Genomic DNA, 18,925 nt, shown 5'->3' with positions numbered 1-18,925 from the left:
TCATGTTGGCAAACATACTTTTTTGAAAAATGCGTGGTTTTGGTTTGGACGATGGAATTAACGCGAGTGTCTCGTCTGTTTGTCTGTGCTTCATTGTTATAATCGCGCCATCAAGCATTTTTGGCAACGTTGCCGATTTTTACAAGGGCTGCCAAATTGGCGGAATTTCAATCTGCTAAACAAAACAACATTTATAGGGATTTAGACGATACAGCCAATGCCGATACCGATACTGATGCAGGTGCAGCATCGTATCGATAACTTGAAGTAAAAGTAAACATTTCCTACATCCTGCTTGTACACCGTAATCCAAGGTAAACGGTTCCTCCGTAGCTCCGAACACTTATTTACTTTGCTATAGCTTGGAATGTCCAACCAAGAGCGGCAGCTTTTGCGGAAGAAGGAATTTCCTGATACTGCTCGCGATGCACTTCCCATAATAGGTATTCATACTGATTCAACAAAGTTTGTATATTAAGCTGTTTTCCTTCACCGTAGAAAATCTGATCATAAACCGGAACAAGCATGATGCTGCTATGGATCTGATAGCGGAGTTTGTGTTCCGCGAGCGTAAAGACGATCAACGTAACCCGCAGCAGTATCCGAAACAGTTACAGTTTACTTCCAGACTGTCGTCGATCGAAGAGTTCCAACTAGTGTTGGTGCTGTGTAATTTTTTCTCCCGTCCAGGTCCTGATGCCACTCGGAACGCGGTTTTCTTTTCTCTCTTCGGTGGTTCGGCTGGCAAAACAAGCGTACTAAACAAGCTGATCAGTACTGCCGTGTCTGGATCGATTGCCCCGGTAGAGCAGTGAAAGCAAGTACATATAAATTGATTGTTTTTACAAGACTTTTATTTTCAGCTTCTGTGTGCCGCCGGAACTTGGATGCAGCAGCTCGGTTGCACTTCACCGCTAAGCTTGGAATTAGCACAGTGTATTGTGAAAGATTTTATTATCTTTTCCAATAAATCGTCCGAGCAATTAAAATCCTTACCGATGGTTGCACCCCGATTCGCTGCTAATTTCATGACAGCAGTCACTGATCTCTATCTGAACGGTGGAAAGGGTCAGTTGGTAGCACCTCCAGATCTGTTACTAGACGTTATTACTGAGTGGGTCTCGGAAAACCCTGCTTTGTGTCTTGCTTCGCAACAACCAATGGCTTTACCATCCGGAGCGATTGCCATGCCCGTTGTTACGCCCCTAGCAGGACTCATTCGTTGGTGCGTTTTATCGCTTTTGATCACCAGCAAACAGGAACTATACAGCAAGCTACATCTAGCGGTTTTACAAAGTTTGCTGGAAGCTACCCCTCCAATTACTGCTCCCCCGAGCGCACTTAATGCACAGCATCTTGCGTTAATAGTAAATTCCCTACATGCTGAAATGGACTCCTTGGTAAAGATGGGAAAGTCTTTGAATGAAGAGTACATTCACAGTTGTCTGGAACGGTTTGCTCAGGCCGTCCAAGTTGGACTGACGTCGCGATGTATTTTCGGCAACATTCTTCAACTCGTGTGCCGTCTCGAAACCCTACCCAGCAAAAATAAGCTATTGCAAATTGTGATTGTAGCGAATAAACCGACGTAACCTTCTAAGTATAAAAACATTTTTTACTGAAAACATTTCACACCTACACGACTGACTTATATTAAAATTTATAAGATTTTATTCTGAATTATCTAAACCAGGGCCCGGCATCGTCGAAACAAACAAATGAAACTGACTTTCTGTTACCTTCGCTTCATACATGCAGTGACTTGCTTAATTTGTTGAACAGAACGTTTCAAGCAAGCTTCAGTTGAAGTTGGTGGCTGTTTCAATTGACGACGGCAGAAAGTCAGGCATGATTTGCCGACATTGACTAGGTTAACGTTAATAAGTCTTGCATTTTAGGAAATGTTTCATTTGCGTTCAAAGTTGGTGGCCTTCTGATTATTTTATAGAAAAGTACAAATGAAAAGTTGAAACCGATTGTCATGATGAAGTGAAACCCGTTTCGCTGACGCTGACGCAGTTTGAAACTGATCCGGTACAGCTTCTGTTGAAACCGAAGCTTATCTGCTTCATTGTTGAGTGACGCTATACAATTGAAGGTGTTGTTGTCGGGCCCTGTCTAAACATTAGGGAAAATTTTGCTGGCTGTTTCAAACAAGAGAGTCCTCAAAACTTATGCTAAATACACTCAAATCTGGTTTTACGTCCACTATTGGGGGGACGTAAAAAAGAGGACGTTAATTCAATTTTTGGACGTAAAACGAAAGGACGTTAATTCAAATTTCGGACGAAATCACGTAAAATGAATGGACGTAAAACGAGATTCTAGTGTAGGTCGAATTAATATATCATGTATTACCGTCGAATTATCATATCGTGTATTCAATATGGTTTGAATCGTTTGGTTTTTTTAATTTGCTGAATCTTCTTTAGATCCCTATCATACTTTTTCCTTAAACTGATTATATCGTCCTTTTTGGATTCTCGAATCTGGAAAGTGTAGAAATTTTTCAGCTCCTTTTTCTGGCGACCTTTGCTAATCTTTTCCTCCAGTTTGCCAACCACAACTTCCTTCTGCGTGAATGTATTGGCATTGGACTTAGAAACAGTGACCCAGCCTTCGTCGTCCTTTGTCGTTGTTTGTTGTCGGATCTTCTCCTCAGCCACCTGTCGGTCATATCCGGCCATATAGTTATCGATTTCCCTTTGCATCTCGACCGGATCGGGAATTCGCTCCTGGTACTCTTTAGTCCATTTGTCGACTCCTGTCAGCAGTTTACCATCCGCGTTCAATGCATTTAGTTGGCGTTTTCTCAACAGCTTTTTAAGGGAGGAAGCTTGCTCGTAAACTACATAAGCCACTTTGAATCTGCCTGCTTCTTCCGGACTGCCATCCGATTCTTCCGATGGCTTTTCTTGCACGATAACGTTAGCCACTCCGCCAGCAGAGCTAAACGCTGTACGAAGCGCTTCCGGCGTTGCATATGGAGGAACGTTCAGCACAAATAATGTTTTACCAGCCGGTTTAAGCTTGTTCGATGACCGAGAATGGTTTTCTTTGGCGTAAACGAAATGGAACGCAGTATCTTGGTCTTCATATTTCAGAGGAATTTCTACAAGAAAAGAGTAAATTAAGCGTCGTTGAATATTAAGCAAATATTTTCAGTATTTTACCCGTAAAATCGGCGACATCAATATGCATTATTCCTCGATTAATAATTTCTTACTCGTGTGGTGTTTGTATTTCTATGGTTTGGTTTCTCTTTCTCTACTTCAAATTTAATCTTCTCCATGTGTTTACATGACAGTTCTTACACTGCAGAACGAAAAGTTTCAACTACCTGTCACCCGAATTGCAACGCAGTGTTGCTAACTGTTTTATTAACCTTCACGATCTGCGAATGAATTGGACAGAGATGCCAGAAGTGAAGACATTTTGAGGATTTATTTATTGAGGATTTATAAGCCAACTGTCAAACAGACCGAGCGAGAGTTATTATTTGCTGGAGCAGCATAGGAAAATGAACTCTCACTCGTTCTGTTTGACAGTTGGCTTATCCGCCCCTTTCAAATGTTGGTCGACAAATGTCTTCACTTGAAGATACTTGAAGACATGTCTTCACTAGAAATACTCAGAGGTGAGAGATACGTGGAAGCAGCCATCTTGGGAGCCAATCGAGCAGCGATAATTGTCAAAAGGGAGCCAATCGGACACGCACACTGTTTGCTTAAATGTTTGATTAACAAGTATTGAAATAGTTATGAAATCTACTTAAGCTATTGGGTAGCTTGAGATTGCGCACACAAAAAATTGCTGCACAGGGAAAGCATAGACTAACAGACGTAACGCTGACGTCATCGCCAATAAAAATGATCATTTGTCGACTAACATTTGAAAGGGGCGGATAAGCCAACTGTCAAACAGAACGAGTGAGAGTTCATTTTCCTATGCTGCTCCAGCAAAAAATAACTCTCACTCGTTCTGTTTGACAGTTGGCTCATCCGCCCCTTTCAAATGTTGGTCGACATTTCAAATGCTCACTTTAGCCAAGACTCAAACAACAATCGCTGCGCGAGAACGCCGCTCGTTTTCACTGGCGCTGTTGTCAGATAATATACCGTGGACCCCCGTTCGTTTGACCGTTTTTAATCTGAACACTTTTTAATTTGAACCCCGCTGGTTTGCACGATGTGCAAATTAAAAATGGTTCAAATGTCATTCTCAATATGGCATCATTTGCCGTCGCAGACAATGCACATAAACACGATTTGTTTGTACTGATCTAGCGTGTTTAATCCTAGTTTAATCAGTTTCACCAACGATTACGATAGGAGTCCGATCGGAAAATAACATATTCGCTGCTTGCAACTACCAACTAAACGAGACTAAATCAAACCACCAAAACAATAACAAAGAGCAGGGCGGCCAGTTCATACAATTTTCAGCATATTTAGGGTTGCTAGTTGTTCAAATTAAAAACGAACCCCGCTAGTTTGCATGAGGAATCGTTCAAACGAACGGGGTCCCTGTACAAGTGAATTTATAGCATTGCCAAATTGACAGCGAATTGCTCCGCGCAGCGCGAGGATGGTGATGCTAGTGTTTTTCCAAGTTTTGGGGGTGTCAATGAAACGATGTTTTGTTAGAAAATATATTCAAAGTGTTACGTCTGTTAGTCTGTGACCATAAGTTGATCCCTTAGGGTCCGGAGTATCAATTAAGAGCGACAAAGGGCAAGTAAGTAAATGTGCTTGTCCCATCCCCGAGGGTCCGGAGCATTGATTAACCACAGACAAACAGATGAGACACTTCCATCGTCCGATCAAAAACCACTCATTTTTCAAAAAAGCATGTTTCTCAACATGGCCACACCGCGGCGCGCGAGTATTGCTTCGAGTTTTCAGTATAAACCCATACAAATGTAAAAACCCTACTGTTATGTATGCACTCTACTCGATTCTAATCCACAAATTTTTCCGAGTGTGTACTCGTTGACTTGTCATCGTTCAGTTAGGAGTAAGATATTAAACCGCGCGTCACGCGTCATGCGAGTTTCTAAATTTCGCGATCCTTGTAATAAATAAAAGTAATGTTTATTAGTAAACGTTCCGTGTAGTATTTCTTTAACGACTAATCACCCACATACCCGACAATTTGGTGTCAGAAGTGGGATTAGTCGAAAAACTTCTCTCGCTACAGAAGTAAGGTTAGAATCGCACCGAAGCGCATTCTTCTCGCGGTCAAAAATGGCTACCGCAAATCCCGAGTTTATGGAGGCTCTGTCCGCAATGATTGCACAAGCCCTCCGCGCATCGATTGGAAGTGCCGTCGCCGCACACGCTCAACAGGTTCCGGTAGGAGACGCTGCTGCTCCATCACCGAAAGCTCCTCCGTTCACAGTACAGGAGTACCGGTCATCAGAAGGAACGACCGTCGCTGATTATTTCAACCGTTTCGAATGGGCCCTACAGCTGAGTGGCATCCCGGAAGCCCAACACGCAAATTTTGCCCGTGTCCACATGGGGGCTGACTTGAATAACGCCCTGAAGTTTCTCATCTCTCCCCGCGATCCAGCAGAAGTTCCCTACGCAGATCTACGCACGACACTTGTCAACCACTTCGACCGGATACGGAATAAGTTCGTCGAGAGCGTCAAATTCAGGAGCATCGTTCAGCAAAAGGGCGAAACCATCGCACAGTTTGCCCTCCGGCTGAAGCAGGGTGCTGCCTACTGCGAATACGACCAGTTTCTAGACAGAATGCTCATTGAACAGTTCCTGCATGGGCTCGAAGCAAGAGACGTATGCGACGAGATCATCGCAAAAAACCCGGATACTTTCAACGCTGCGTACACCATCGCGCACTCCTTGGAAGCGACCCGGAACACGACCCGAGAGATCAATACTAGCACACCACCGCCAGCGTACCCCGAAGCTACCAACAAACTTGGCTACGAGAAGCCGAGAACAAGGAAGTCGCCTCAATCTCGTCAGCGATTGCCACTCTTCCAACAACGAACGCAAGCTCACCCGAACATTGCTGGTGAATCCCGTCCCTGCAACGGCTGTGGCGGACAGCATCTGAGAAATCAATGTCGGTTCCGCAACGTCTGGTGTAACGCCTGCGGCAAGAAAGGTCACATAGCCAAAGTCTGCCGATCCGAGAAATCTCAGAATTCTTCTACTGATCTGGTGGAGTCCCAAGAAACGCCGACTTCCGAAGCCGACTTCGTGCAGTCCCTCCATCAAGTGCTCAACGTCTCATCCACCGGAAAGAAACTCATCGATGTCGAGATCGATGGCCGCCGCCTGCAAATGGAGCTGGACACCGGAGCGCCGTGTGGAATAATAGGAGAAACACAGCTTCGAATCATCAAGCCGAAGTTTTCGCTGCTGTCAACGAATCGGCAATTCTCCAGTTACACTGGACATCGCATCCAGTGCCTTGGTCGTCTCCCTGTGCAAGTATCCATCGGATCTACATCGCGCAGACTAAACTTGTACGTCGTGGCCGGAAAATCCGATTCTCTTTTCGGGCGCGAATGGATTGTTCATTTTGCTAAACAGATCAATTTGAACAGAATGTTCTCTGCAGATCAGTCCGTCAACTCACTCACGAGCACTGAACTTACTCCAGATCAAGCAGCTCACTTGTCGCAGCTTTTGGACAACTTCGACAGTATCTTCAGCGACATCCCTGGAAAGCTCGAAGGACCACCTGCGAAAGTGCACCTGAAACCAGGGACATCCCCGGTTTTCGCGAGGGCTAGAGACGTGCCTCTTGCGCTGCGTGATCGGTATGCAGCCGAGATAGATAAGAAACTAGCCTCCGGATTCTACGAGAAAGTTGACTACTCCGAGTGGGCATCGCCAACCCACATCGTCATGAAAAGGAACGGAAGTATTCGGATTACCGGTAACTATAAACCGACCGTCAACCCAAGTATGATTATCGATGAACATCCGATACCGAAAATCGAAACGATCTTCAACAAAATGAAAGGAGCCGCCTTGTTTTGCCACTTGGACGTAACGGACGCCTACACTCATCTCCCAGTCGACGATGAGTTCCGTCATGTGCTCACTCTCAACACTTCAACGCACGGGCTCATTCGTCCCTCAAGAGCCGTATATGGGGCTGCCAACATCCCGGCAATTTGGCAGCGACGCATGGAATCCATTCTTCAAGGACTGGATCACGTTGTCAGCTTCTACGACGACGTCATCGTATTCGCTAAGAACTTCGACGAGCTCCTGCTAGCTCTTACCGCAACGATGGACAGGATGAAACAAAATGGTCTACGACTCAACCGTACGAAATGCATCTTCGCCACGTCATCGCTCGAATGCCTAGGTCATCGGATCGACCGCCACGGCTTGCACAAATCGGATAAGCACGTTGAAGCTATACGTGACGCACCACGTTCGACCACTCCGGAGGAATTACAGCTATTCCTAGGTAAGGCAACCTACTATAGTGCGTTCATTCCCTATCTTTCTTCAAGGGCTAGAAGTTTACGCGACATGTTGCTAACCGATCCATTCGAATGGACACCCGAAGCAGACAGGGCCTATCAAGACTTAAAGCGGGTTCTGGTCTCACCCCAAGTGTTAATGCAATATGACCCTTCTCTACCGCTAATTCTAGCAACGGACGCAAGCAAAACTGGTCTTGGTGCCGTTCTCTCACACCGTTTGAGCAATGGCATGGAGCGACCGATAGCATACGCCAGTTGTACAATGTCCGCCACCGAACAACGGTACCCACAAATCGACAAAGAAGCTCTCGCCATCGTTTGGGCGGTAAAGAAATTCTTCCACTACCTATACGCGCGTAAGTTCACGCTGATTACGGATCATAAGCCGCTTACGCAAATCCTCCATCCAGAAAAATCACTCCCTACGCTGTGTATTAGTCGAATGGCAAACTACGCCGATTACCTGGCTCACTTCAATTTCGACGTGGTCTACAAACCAACCAGTCAAAATACGAATGCCGACTACTGCTCCAGAATCCCAAGCCAAACGGTACAATCTGATGTCAATCGCTTGTCTCTCCACGAGGGAAGAAATAACGAAGACGAGTTTGAACAGTTTTCCTTGCATCAGATTCAGCAACTGCCAGTGCGAGCGGAACACATTGCACGTGAGTCACGAAAGGACACGAACCTTGGAAGGATCATTCAAGAACTGGAATTGGGACGAAATTTAATGCAGCTGGGTTACAAGGCACCGGAAGCAAAATACACCCTAGTTGCTAACTGTCTACTCTTTGAGCACCGTGTTGTCATACCACCTACTCTTCGGCAAACGATCTTGAACGACCTTCACGTGGGACACATTGGAATCGTCAAAATGAAGGGATTGGCACGTTCTTTCGTATACTGGCCAGGGATAGACGCCGACATCGAAAACACGGCAAGATCCTGTACGGAATGTGCACAACATGCATCAGCACCACCGAAATTCAACACACATCATTGGGAGTACCCGAACGGTCCATGGGAGCGAATACACGTCGACTACGCTGGCCCAGTGGCAGGTTCGATGCTGCTAATCGTCGTCGACGCATATAGCAAGTGGGTCGAAGTTAAAATCACCAACTCAACTACAACTGCTGCCACGATCAGTCTTCTCGATGGATTGTTTGCCGCCTACGGAGCACCAATAACAGTTGTATCGGACAACGGTCCTCAATTTACTGCCGAGGAATTCAAATCGTTTCTCCAGCGTAGCGGAGTAAAGTACCACAAGCTCTCTGCGCCCTACCATCCCGCAACAAACGGACAAGCCGAGCGCTACGTCCAGACTGTAAAAAATGCACTTAAGTCGATGGGATCAACCAGCAATACTCTGCAAGCCAACACCAACGAATTCCTGCAGCAGTATCGAAAAGTTCCTCATTCCGAAACCGGAGAATCACCAGCAAAGTTATTTCTTGGTCGAAACATCCGAACCCGGTTGGATCTCGTCAGACCACAGGATGTCAGCACGAAGATAGCGGAAAAACAACGAGCAACGTTTGACTCGTCGTTTCGTTCCTTCACACCGGGACAACACGTCTACTGCCTGTCGGGAAATCCTCGAATGGACAAGTGGATCCCAGGAATTGTATCTTCTCGTCAGGGAGATCTCCACTACGACATTGTTTACGAAGGAAAACATCTAAAACGTCATGTTGATCAAATTCGACGTTTCCACGACAACGAGTGCAGCCAGCAGTGCACCCAGTCTCCAAGTGAATCAAGCTCGAATAGAACCCTACAATTTCCACCGAATGGAACAGGTGAGGCATCTCGTCGTACACATTTTTATCGAGATATCGTGACGTCACCGCAATTCGACCGAGAATCAAGTTCATCGTCAGAATCGTCGTCTGAGGGATCCGACACACCAAATGGACGGTTCTTAACACCGAATAGCAGTCCAGGCCGGTCAATCGAAGGCTCACCACCAGTATTGCGTCGTTCGGAAAGACAAAGTCGTCCACCGCGTCGATATTCTCCATAGTTGAAATTTCTTTCGCAGAAGGGGGAGGAAATGTTATGTATGCACTCTACTCGATTCTAATCCACAAATTTTTCCGAGTGTGTACTCGTTGACTTGTCATCGTTCAGTTAGGAGTAAGATATTAAACCGCGCGTCACGCGTCATGCGAGTTTCTAAATTTCGCGATCCTTGTAATAAATAAAAGTAATGTTTATTAGTAAACGTTCCGTGTAGTATTTCTTTAACGACTAATCACCCACATACCCGACACCTACAGCATAAAACCGTGCAAATGCAAGCTACTTCGCAACATGCATAACAGAGGTTGCTAGTGTGAAAGCAAAATGTGTAGGACGATGGTTTTTAAAGGATTTTCTTCTATATGTGTCGTGGCAGTATGTCAGTGGATAGAAGTTGCTGGATAAGAGGCTAAGGACCACTAAGGGGTCTGTGTTGGACATTATTCAGTCGTTCACCAACCATTTCTTATCCACACTCAAAATAATCTTTAGGGGTCCTTAAAGTGACCTCAAAAATGACCCACATTCACATTGGAATTGTATAATGATTAGAGTATGTCAAATCGAAGTGAACAATAAGTTGTTTTGCAGTCGTGCGTGCCTTTATATACAATTCATGACTGTGAATATAAAGCAGTATAGAAGATTGCAATATTTGATTAGGGGAAGGGCAGTAAAGACGGACACTGCGGGAAAGACGGACACTTATCATATTTCATAAACAATAATTTTTTGAAGCAAACCAATGATGGGAAATGTTTCTATAGACTGAATAAACACTTTTGAATTAAACTGCCGATTTCTAGCAGCGCAGCTGTCAAATTTGTAAGCAAAACAATGAAAAAATGCCTAAATACGCTAACCGATGTAATTTTGTGTGTGAAGAAAATAGCTGGTAAATCGTTAAAAAGCAATACTTTCGTGCTATATCGACGACATTACGTTATTTTGACCCTTCACTGAATGTCCATTGGAAATCTAGTGAATTTTTGAATATTCAGTAAAAAGTTATTAAAGTTTGAAAAAATGGTATCCAAGTCGGGAAAGACGGACACCCGAAGGTAGGGAAAGACGGACACAAAGATTCCGTATTCATTTTGCCTAACAACGATTTAAATTGCAAATACTTGCATATTATACATGTAAAAGTATCCAGAAGTCATTTAACAGTTGGAATAGGCCAACTTTTAGAAACGATTAATTCATCACCAATTAAAATAGTGAAGATTATAAAAGGGAACCCTTTTATTTCCTCGCTCAAAGGGGAAATTAGGTAGGGGGTTTTCCCAAGCCAATTCTTTCCTAAATACATGATGAAATATGTTAATCTGTCTTAATACTGATAATTCGTCGGCGCGTGACACCTTTTCGCGAGTGTCCGTCTTTCCCATATCAAGTGTCCGTCTTTCCCGCCCATGCGCAGAAACTCTGATTTATACATAATGTTTATAATATTAAAAAAAGTATAAATTTGGGAAGAAATTTTCTAGTACACGCTGTAACCTTATTAGACAGAGACTTAAAGTTTCAGTTTGTATGAAAATTGCAATCAATATAGTTATATTTGAGTAGATATTGACTCTTGACCTTAAGGTGTCCGTCTTTACCGCCCTTCCCCTATATCTTAATCATATATTCAGGAGTATTTAGTTGCGTGTTATAAAAACTATGCAAAATAGAATTACAAATAATTGTCAAAATTTTCGCACGTATATCGCCTCCACTTTGGTACATATATGTTCTTATATGGCGTGAAATATAACTTTTTCGTTCAGATATGATTTCGTATATCCCAGTTGCAATGGAGATATACAAACCAAATAGTTTACTGGGTATATTAAAAAAATTTTTTTTTGTCACACCGTGTAATTTATTCATACAAGATTCATTTCAATGAATCGTCTCTGCATCAATACTTCACAAGTGGCCTGTCCGATTTTACATTTGCGAAATATCTCGGATGGGTCGCAAATGTCAATACTGACAAGAAAATAACTTGAAATATTTCTATGATTAGAAAAAAATAAAATTATTTCCAGGAATATTCTTTATTGTGGCTGTGATGGTATTAATAAGAATAAGAATGATGGCCATGCTAAAGTCACTTTGACATCGAATGGCCTGATTCGCGTAAGATTTAAACCCATAACCACTCGATTGTCAAAGCAGACCGGGTAGCCTTGCGCCTACAAAGCCCTTAGCAATTGGAAAACTTCAGACAGTCATAAACATATTTCATTACACAACCAATAGGTAGCCTAAACAAGCATTTGCTAAACATAATTTAAAGTTTCGCTTTCGAGTACTTTGTAACGAAGTCACGAAGTTCACGGCGAAGTATTTTGCCACTTCCAGTTTTGGGTATTTCATTCAGAAAGAATACACCACCTCGGAGATGTTTCTGTGGCGATAACTTGGAAGCAATAAAACGTTTGACTTCATTTTCTGACAATTGATGGCCATCTTGTCGAACTACAAACGCCGCAGGCAGCTCACCGCAATCGTCATCAGGGAGTCCCACCACAGCTGCGTCCTTTATTGCTGGATGACTAAGCAAGATGTCTTCTACTTCAGCGGGAGCTACCTGGGAGCCCTTATACTTGATTAGATCTTTGGTTCTATCCACGATGAAAAAATCTCCTTCGTCATCGAAGTATCCAATATCTCCACTATGCAACCAACCTGCAGAATCTATTGCCATTTTTGTGGCTTCCGTGTTTCGATAGTAGCCTTTCATAACCAATGGACCTTTGATACAGATTTCCCCTAGTTCGTACGGTCCGATAGTTTTGCCGCTTGCAACATGCGTAACCTTGACCCAGCTTGTTTTATGAACGCGACCAACGCTACCTGCTTTATCGTTTACTCTGGATATAACTCCAAGGGACGATTCACTCATACCGTATGCAGTTCTTATGGACTGGACTTGTGGCAAGCGTTTTAATACTTGTTCCTCAACGTCCTTACTGAGCGGAGCTGCTCCACAAAGAATAGCTTGAAGTGAGCGCAAATCGTACCGATCGACAGATGGATGCTTGGCAAGGAAAATTACCAACGGTGGCACCAAGTTTGCCATTGTAACTCGGTACTCTTGAATACTTCGGAGAAATAGGTCTGGCTCAAACCGAGGTAGCACCACCATGGGATATTTGTTGCAGCAGACGTTAAGCGTTAGCATGAAACCGTAAACATGGTAAAAGGGAAGTATGCCTAGCAAACGTATTGGCACGGATAGTTGAGTGTATCTGGGATCTTCTCGCATGTATGCAATCACGGTCATTACGTTGTGGTGTGTTAGCTGAACTGCCTTAGGTAATCCGGTCGTTCCGGATGACATGACCATCAATGTTACGTCGTTCTGTAGAATAACGGGACCGGGACTATCCGTAGCAGTATTTGTTTGTTCTAGCCATTTTTTGAAACAAATCCAATCCTGACCTAGGGGCTGGTTGTCGAGGGAAACACAAAGTTCGATGTAACTGTGTTGTGGTTTTAGGGAAAACAACGTCGTTGCAGCTTTCTCGGAGACAAACATAGCTTGCGGTTGTACCAGCTTTAGTGCATGATTCATTTCGATAGCGGTGTAGTTTGGATTGATGGGAATAACCGTTGCGTTTCGGTAGAATGCACCGAATGAAACCACTGGTAATTCGATGCGATTTTCACTTATTACCGCCACAATTGATCCCTTTCCGATGTGATACTTCTGCAGTTGATACGCAACTTTGAGTGATTGTTCCAATATCTGAGCGAAAGTTACGATTTCCCCTGTTACAGCATTAATCTAGAAACATGAATTCTTTAAACAAAACAGTTATGTTGCTTCATTTTCGAAGCGCTTACAAATGCTACGTTTTGTCCATTTTGTTTCAGCCGTTTCAGTATAAGTGATCCTAGTGAGGAGCAGCCACAGTGGACGCTGTTAACCAGTGGCCCTCCGTAGAAGACATACTGCTGCTCCTGTTCTGTCATCCTTCAGTCGGACTGGTCTGGGGTCTACTAAACATTGCCTTACCTTTTACAGACGGCATGATTGTGGTTATCATCTGGTTATCAGTCAGTAATGCGTTTAACGATGCAGGTCGACAACATTTTTTTCGTTCGAGCATCATTCTTGTTAATGTTTTTGTAAAAATAGCTCCTGATGCAAATATGCTCTCCGTTCTTCTCACTGACTATTGTTTTCGTTGCAGACTTTATCCATTCATTGCATGTATGATTTGTTCTCAATGACCAATGAAAACTTAAAATTTACTGAAAATGTTCGGCTTCATGAGATAATTATACGTAAGTATTAGCAAAATGATGCCAGGAAAAAATTTATGTTGACCAGTGTATGTAGCTGGTAAGACAAATATCTCCTATCAGACTTCATTCTATTTGTAGAACATTCGTGAAATGCTGCTCCTACTCTTTGGTATAAATAATAGACATGTATGCATGTTTGGTCTGGCTCAACATCAACCTCACTTCAACACTTATCTTTTTGGATTAATTTATTATTCAAATAATTTCGTTTGTTTTTTAAATCACAAAATTCACAAAATTTGCCAGTTGAAGGTATATTTTCAATCTTGCCTTTTACCACTGGCTGGCCCAGACCTAAGCAAAAGATGGGACACCCGACCTTTCAGAAAATGTTTTGTCCTGGAAACACGAAGTAGTCGTAGGGGGGGGGGGGGTCATTTTACTATTACTTATCACAAAATACCGGCTGATTAGGTTGAAAACTCCGGACTTTCGGATGCAACTAGATTTACACAAAAAACAAAAGTTATTTATATCCTCTAATTCTACACAGTAGTACAATTAAAGGATATAAATAACTTTTGTTTTTCTTCTTTTTTATCGTTTCAGATATTCTACTAAGACGGTCAAATAAACATTAGTTAATTCAGAATTATAAGTTTTTATCTGGCTTCATTCTCGGTTTTTGCTCAGTAGATGCTCATTTGACTACAGCGCCTCAACCAAACAGACTTCGAAAAAGTAGTGTAAAGGGCGATTGTAGAGCTAATTATTATCTACATTATTGTTGAAGAAAGTATAGTTCTATCTTTTGTATTTATTTTTGTATGGGGCTGCTACCCCGTTGGTAGCAAAAAGAGCGCTCATTTGGTTACCAACGGGGTAGCAATCGCATAGCGCCGTAAATACAAAAGATAAAACCACTTAAAATTAAGACTTAAATTAGGACTTAAAAGGACTTAAAATTGAAATTAAAATTGTATTCGAAATTAAATTTAAAGTTGACTGAGATTAGACTTGGTATTACATTTGAAACTAGAATTGAAACTAAATTTGAAATCAGAGTTTAAATTTGATTTAAAATTGAACTTGACTTGAATTTGGTCTAATTTGAATTTGAAATTTTAATTTCAACCAGACATGGCCGTGAAATTACACAAAATAAATTTTAGTTGAAGTTAAAATTGACATTTTTCGTCTTATTCTCTCACACGTTTTTCCTCTTTCCTTTTACTCGTTTTCTCTTTTCCAATCCGGCTTTCCACTTTTTGCTCTATTATATCTCCATTTCTTGGTATTTACTCCCACTTTCCATAGGGTTTTCATTTTTTTCTCTCGCATTCCTTTTTTCTATTTCATGTTTCCTGTTTCATAATTACGTTTTACTTCGTTTTCTGCTCCATTTTTTTCCTATTGTCAGACCAGTTTTTCCTCATGCTTTTCACTCGTTTTTTGTTATCTCTATCGTTTTCCCGTTTTTAGTCTTTTTTCGTAACCAGTTCTCATACTTTTCTAGTTTTTGTTTATCTCCTTTCCTTCTTGCTTTTTGGTCTTGGTCTGTGCTGTTTTCCTCGCTTCGGGCCCCGTTTTGCGTCTTTTTTGGCTCTTTATTCGGTTTTTGGCTCCCTTTTGCTTTTCTATCATTTTCTAACTTTCCTACTTTTTGTTTTTTGTCATCGTCCGTTTAATTTTTCCTCTTTCAAATGCTCCGTTTTTTCCTCATAGTCCTCGGTTTTAATCCCTGTTTTTTCTTTGGTCTCCGATACTTCTTTTTTATCTCTTGTTTTTCGTCTTTTTCTCTTCCGTTTTACGTTTTCTTCAGTCCTTTTTATTTTTTTCTCGTTTCTTCTTTTTTGTTTAATTTTACCGTTTTTTGTCTTGTGTTACTCTCTTTATGTCCCGTTTGACCTGTTTTCCCGTTTTTCTCGTTTCCGATATTGCTTTTCTTTTTTGCTCGTTTTTATTTTTTTAATTTTTGGTTTCTCTTGTTTTTTGTTCCGTACTTCATTCCTTGTCTTGTTTTTTCTCTGTTTTCCTCTAGTTTTCGGTTCCTTCTTTTGCTGTTTCGTTGTTCACCCTTTACAAGAGTCCTAAATTACCTCTGTTTACCCAGCCCCCCCTTTTGTTCCCTTGTTTCCTGTTTTCGTCATCGTTCTTCCATTTTCCTCCGTTGTCAAGCCCATTTCTTCTCTTTTACCCTGTCTCGTTCTTTGTCATTTTCTGTCCCATTTGAACTTTTTTTCCCGGGTTTTTGTATTTTTCGCTTTTTAATTTCGTTTCTTTCCCGTTCCTCGTTTGTTTTTCGATCGTTGTTTTCGTTCGTCTGTTCCGTTCTCCCTCTAATCCCTTTAAGCACTAGCCCAAACAATTGTGTAGGTGAAAAAGTATGAAGGTCTGTGCCTAAGGCTACGAATTCAAGTTCAATTCGGAAAAGCTTGACATTTTGCAAGTGTTTGTCACGAAAATTTTCAATTTTTTGGATTGTAATAAATGCTCTGAAACAATCCTATAAATTTGATACAAGAAGGCAAGTTTAAATTTCCTAAATGCCTGTGCTCTGTATATCAGTTTAGTACGTTTCTTAGACGTTTTTTCGCATTTCGATGATTTTTTGTGACTTTTAGCACCAGTCAATTTATTAACTGGCTTGAAATGAATGTTAACTGGCCTAAGGATCTTGCTTAAAAAAATAATATATAATCTGTATTATCATTTACCTCTGGTTCACAGTCGTCAATTTCCTTGCAAATAGTTGATATACAGCACCATTTATTGTGACAGGTTGATTTGAAATAAAATTGCCGAAAGTTGAGAACTAACATACGAACAACGAGGTAAAATTGTGACAGTTAAAATATCATTAATTAGCTAACGTCCTCTGCACACTAGTAGTTCTCTTTGACACGCTGTTTATCAGTTATTTTCCACCTGACAGCAATACAATCGAAAGTATGTAAACAATTGGATGCAAATAACTGTAAAGCAATAAATCAAACGCCCAAAACCTATTTTCAGATCAGACAGTCGCTAATTCTTTCTCGTTTTGAAAATTGCATCACGTCACATATATGAATATTCCGTCAACCCTTTTCATATAAGACGTCAGTTTTGAATAAATTCTTGAAATATGTAGCTATAATTGGGCGAAAGATGAGGTTGGTCGCTCACTTTTTTATAACTGTTCGCTTTCAGGACACAAAATTGGACTGGGTTTACAGCGGTCCTAAGAAATTTTGTTAGGACGAGAGCACTTTATCACTTTTTCTGGCGTACTTCCCAAGCACAGATATCAAATTAGTATAAGTCTGACCGTCGTACAGAATCTTCCACCTTTTGGTACGGGGGGGATTTGTCGCATTTTTTTCTAAAAGTAAAGTAAACGAAATGAAAATAGAAGGTGTCTTTAACTGTCGTCCCTGCCTGTGAAACAAGGCGTTCGCGAAGAAAATGTATGGGAATATTTAACTTTGAAACTTTTCGGTAATTTTCACTGGCTGGCAAAGGGTGAACATGTGCATTCTATAACCTCTGTTAATTAACTCCTATTCCTACCTCCACGAGGTGCCGGCTGGGGTACGCAACTTCGGTTGTCGTATGCTAACAGGAAAGGGGACACCGTGGCTCCCGCCCACATTAAGATAGCAGCCCCCTCAGCGGGATAAAGACCTTAGGTTAACAGCCTACTGTACCAGAACATTAAAAAAGTTACCGAAAATGAAAGAAGAAATCTCGCTGGATTATTGGCGACGACCTTTAGCATGAAAACACGGACACGAATCGGAACATGGAATATACTGACCCTTGCCCAGCAGGGCAAGCTTGCTCAACTTGCAAGGGAAGCTAGCCGCCTGAAGCTTGAAATCCTGGGGCAGAGCGAGGTCTGCTGGCCGGGTACACAGGACATCATCCGGGCAAGTCTTGCTCTACTCTGGCATACGAGGTGAAAATGCTACTCGAGAAAGAGGAGTTGGATTCCTACTGAGCCTAGGGGCACATGCGGCCCTGATGAAGTGGGAATCGATAAATGAGCGAATAATTGTTGCCAGATTCAGAACACGGGTTAGGAACCTTACGACAATCCAGTGCTATGCGCCAACAGATGCTGCCGACCTGCAGGAGAAAGAGAGTTTTTATAGCCAGCTGAACAGCTTGGTTGAGAAAATCCCAAATGGGGACATCCAAATTCACATGGGCGACTTCAACGAGAATATTGGCTCAAACAACGCGGACCTTGAACGCGTCATGGGCGCCATGGCCTAGGAGAGATGAGCGAAAACGGGGAGCTGTTTACAGAATTCTGTGTCACATTCTGTTTTTCTTTTCGAATTACTCCCTTTTGTTTTAAGTTTTTATTTTCTTCTCCCACTTTCATTTTCTATTTTATTTTGCATCTATCTCGTTTCTCCATTCTTTTTCTCCCGTTTTTTCTTTTTTCTTTTCCGTCTTTCTGATCCCGTTTTTTCCTTTTTCCCCATTTTTTCTCTGTCGATGTTAATTCATTCTAATTTTCATTCACATTTTCTTTAGTTGCTTTTTCCTTTTCTCTTCTCTTCCGTTTATCTTTTTCTCCTCCTTTTCGCCTCGTTTTCCCACTTTCTCACTCCCGTTTTCTTGTTTTCCATTTTTCTCACTATTTATTTCCTGTTTTCCTCCCATTCTGGCACGTTTTTCTTTATTACATGCCAGTTTTTATTCTTCGCATTTTTCCTCTTTTTCTAAACCGTTTGTCCAGTTTTTGTCACGTTTTCTTTCGCTTTCTTTTCCGTTTTGTCTTGTTTTGTCTTATTTTTTCTTTTTTCGCTTCTTTTTCTAAAGAGCAGCAGGACTACCTTTAAATCCACCGATAATCCTTTTGTGAATATGCTAAGAAAATGTACCAACATTGGTTTCAAATTGGAATTGAAGTTGAAAGTTGAACTTTAAATCGAAGTTGACATTAGACATTAAATTATACTTGAAATTGAACTTAAAGCAAGAATTGAAATTGGATTCAAATTGAACTTCAAATTGTAATTGGAATTGAACTTGAAACTAATTTTTAAAATTGGACTTGAAATCAGTGTTGAAATTGGGCATGGAATTACGGGGTGAGTAGCAATAACTGTCAGAGTTTTAGTTAGGTTAGTCACAGATGCATCTCTATATTTTTCGTTTAGAGTGTATTCAAAT

General features: G+C 41.8%; 4 protein-coding genes across 4 annotated transcripts; 2 read left to right on the top strand and 2 right to left on the bottom strand.

Annotated features, from left to right (window-relative positions):
* The first annotated feature begins 291 nt into the window (after positions 1 to 291).
* Positions 292 to 1,592, top strand: LOC128745505 (integrator complex subunit 15). The gene is made up of 4 exons (XM_053842580.1): positions 292 to 314; positions 362 to 443; positions 499 to 803; positions 864 to 1,592. Exons 2-4 carry the CDS (start codon positions 368 to 370, stop codon positions 1,590 to 1,592), a joined length of 1,110 nt encoding a protein of 369 aa, XP_053698555.1. The 5' UTR covers positions 292 to 314; positions 362 to 367.
* Positions 1,593 to 2,339: 747 nt separating this feature from the next.
* Positions 2,340 to 3,247, bottom strand: LOC128745333 (ribosomal RNA-processing protein 7 homolog A). The gene is made up of 2 exons (XM_053842375.1): positions 3,174 to 3,247; positions 2,340 to 3,112 (listed from the first exon to the last, which is right to left on the bottom strand). The coding sequence occupies exons 1-2, from the start codon at positions 3,199 to 3,201 to the stop codon at positions 2,382 to 2,384; spliced, it is 759 nt and encodes a 252-aa protein (XP_053698350.1). The 5' UTR covers positions 3,202 to 3,247; the 3' UTR covers positions 2,340 to 2,381.
* Positions 3,248 to 5,246: 1,999 nt separating this feature from the next.
* On the top strand, positions 5,247 to 9,509 carry LOC128745504 (uncharacterized protein K02A2.6-like). The gene has a single exon (XM_053842579.1). It carries the CDS (start codon positions 5,247 to 5,249, stop codon positions 9,507 to 9,509), a length of 4,263 nt encoding a protein of 1,420 aa, XP_053698554.1.
* A 2,175-nt stretch (positions 9,510 to 11,684) lies between these two features.
* LOC128745503 (uncharacterized) lies at positions 11,685 to 13,480 on the bottom strand. The gene is made up of 2 exons (XM_053842577.1): positions 13,352 to 13,480; positions 11,685 to 13,292 (listed from the first exon to the last, which is right to left on the bottom strand). Exons 1-2 carry the CDS (start codon positions 13,478 to 13,480, stop codon positions 11,793 to 11,795), a joined length of 1,629 nt encoding a protein of 542 aa, XP_053698552.1. The 3' UTR covers positions 11,685 to 11,792.
* Positions 13,481 to 18,925: the final 5,445 nt, after the last annotated feature.

The sequence above is a fragment of the Sabethes cyaneus genome, chromosome 1 (assembly GCF_943734655.1).
Source record: "Sabethes cyaneus chromosome 1, idSabCyanKW18_F2, whole genome shotgun sequence".
Lineage (NCBI taxonomy): Eukaryota > Metazoa > Arthropoda > Insecta > Diptera > Culicidae > Sabethes > Sabethes cyaneus.
The sequence above is the reverse complement of the archived record's forward strand: the minus strand, read 5'-3'. Positions and strand labels throughout refer to the sequence as shown.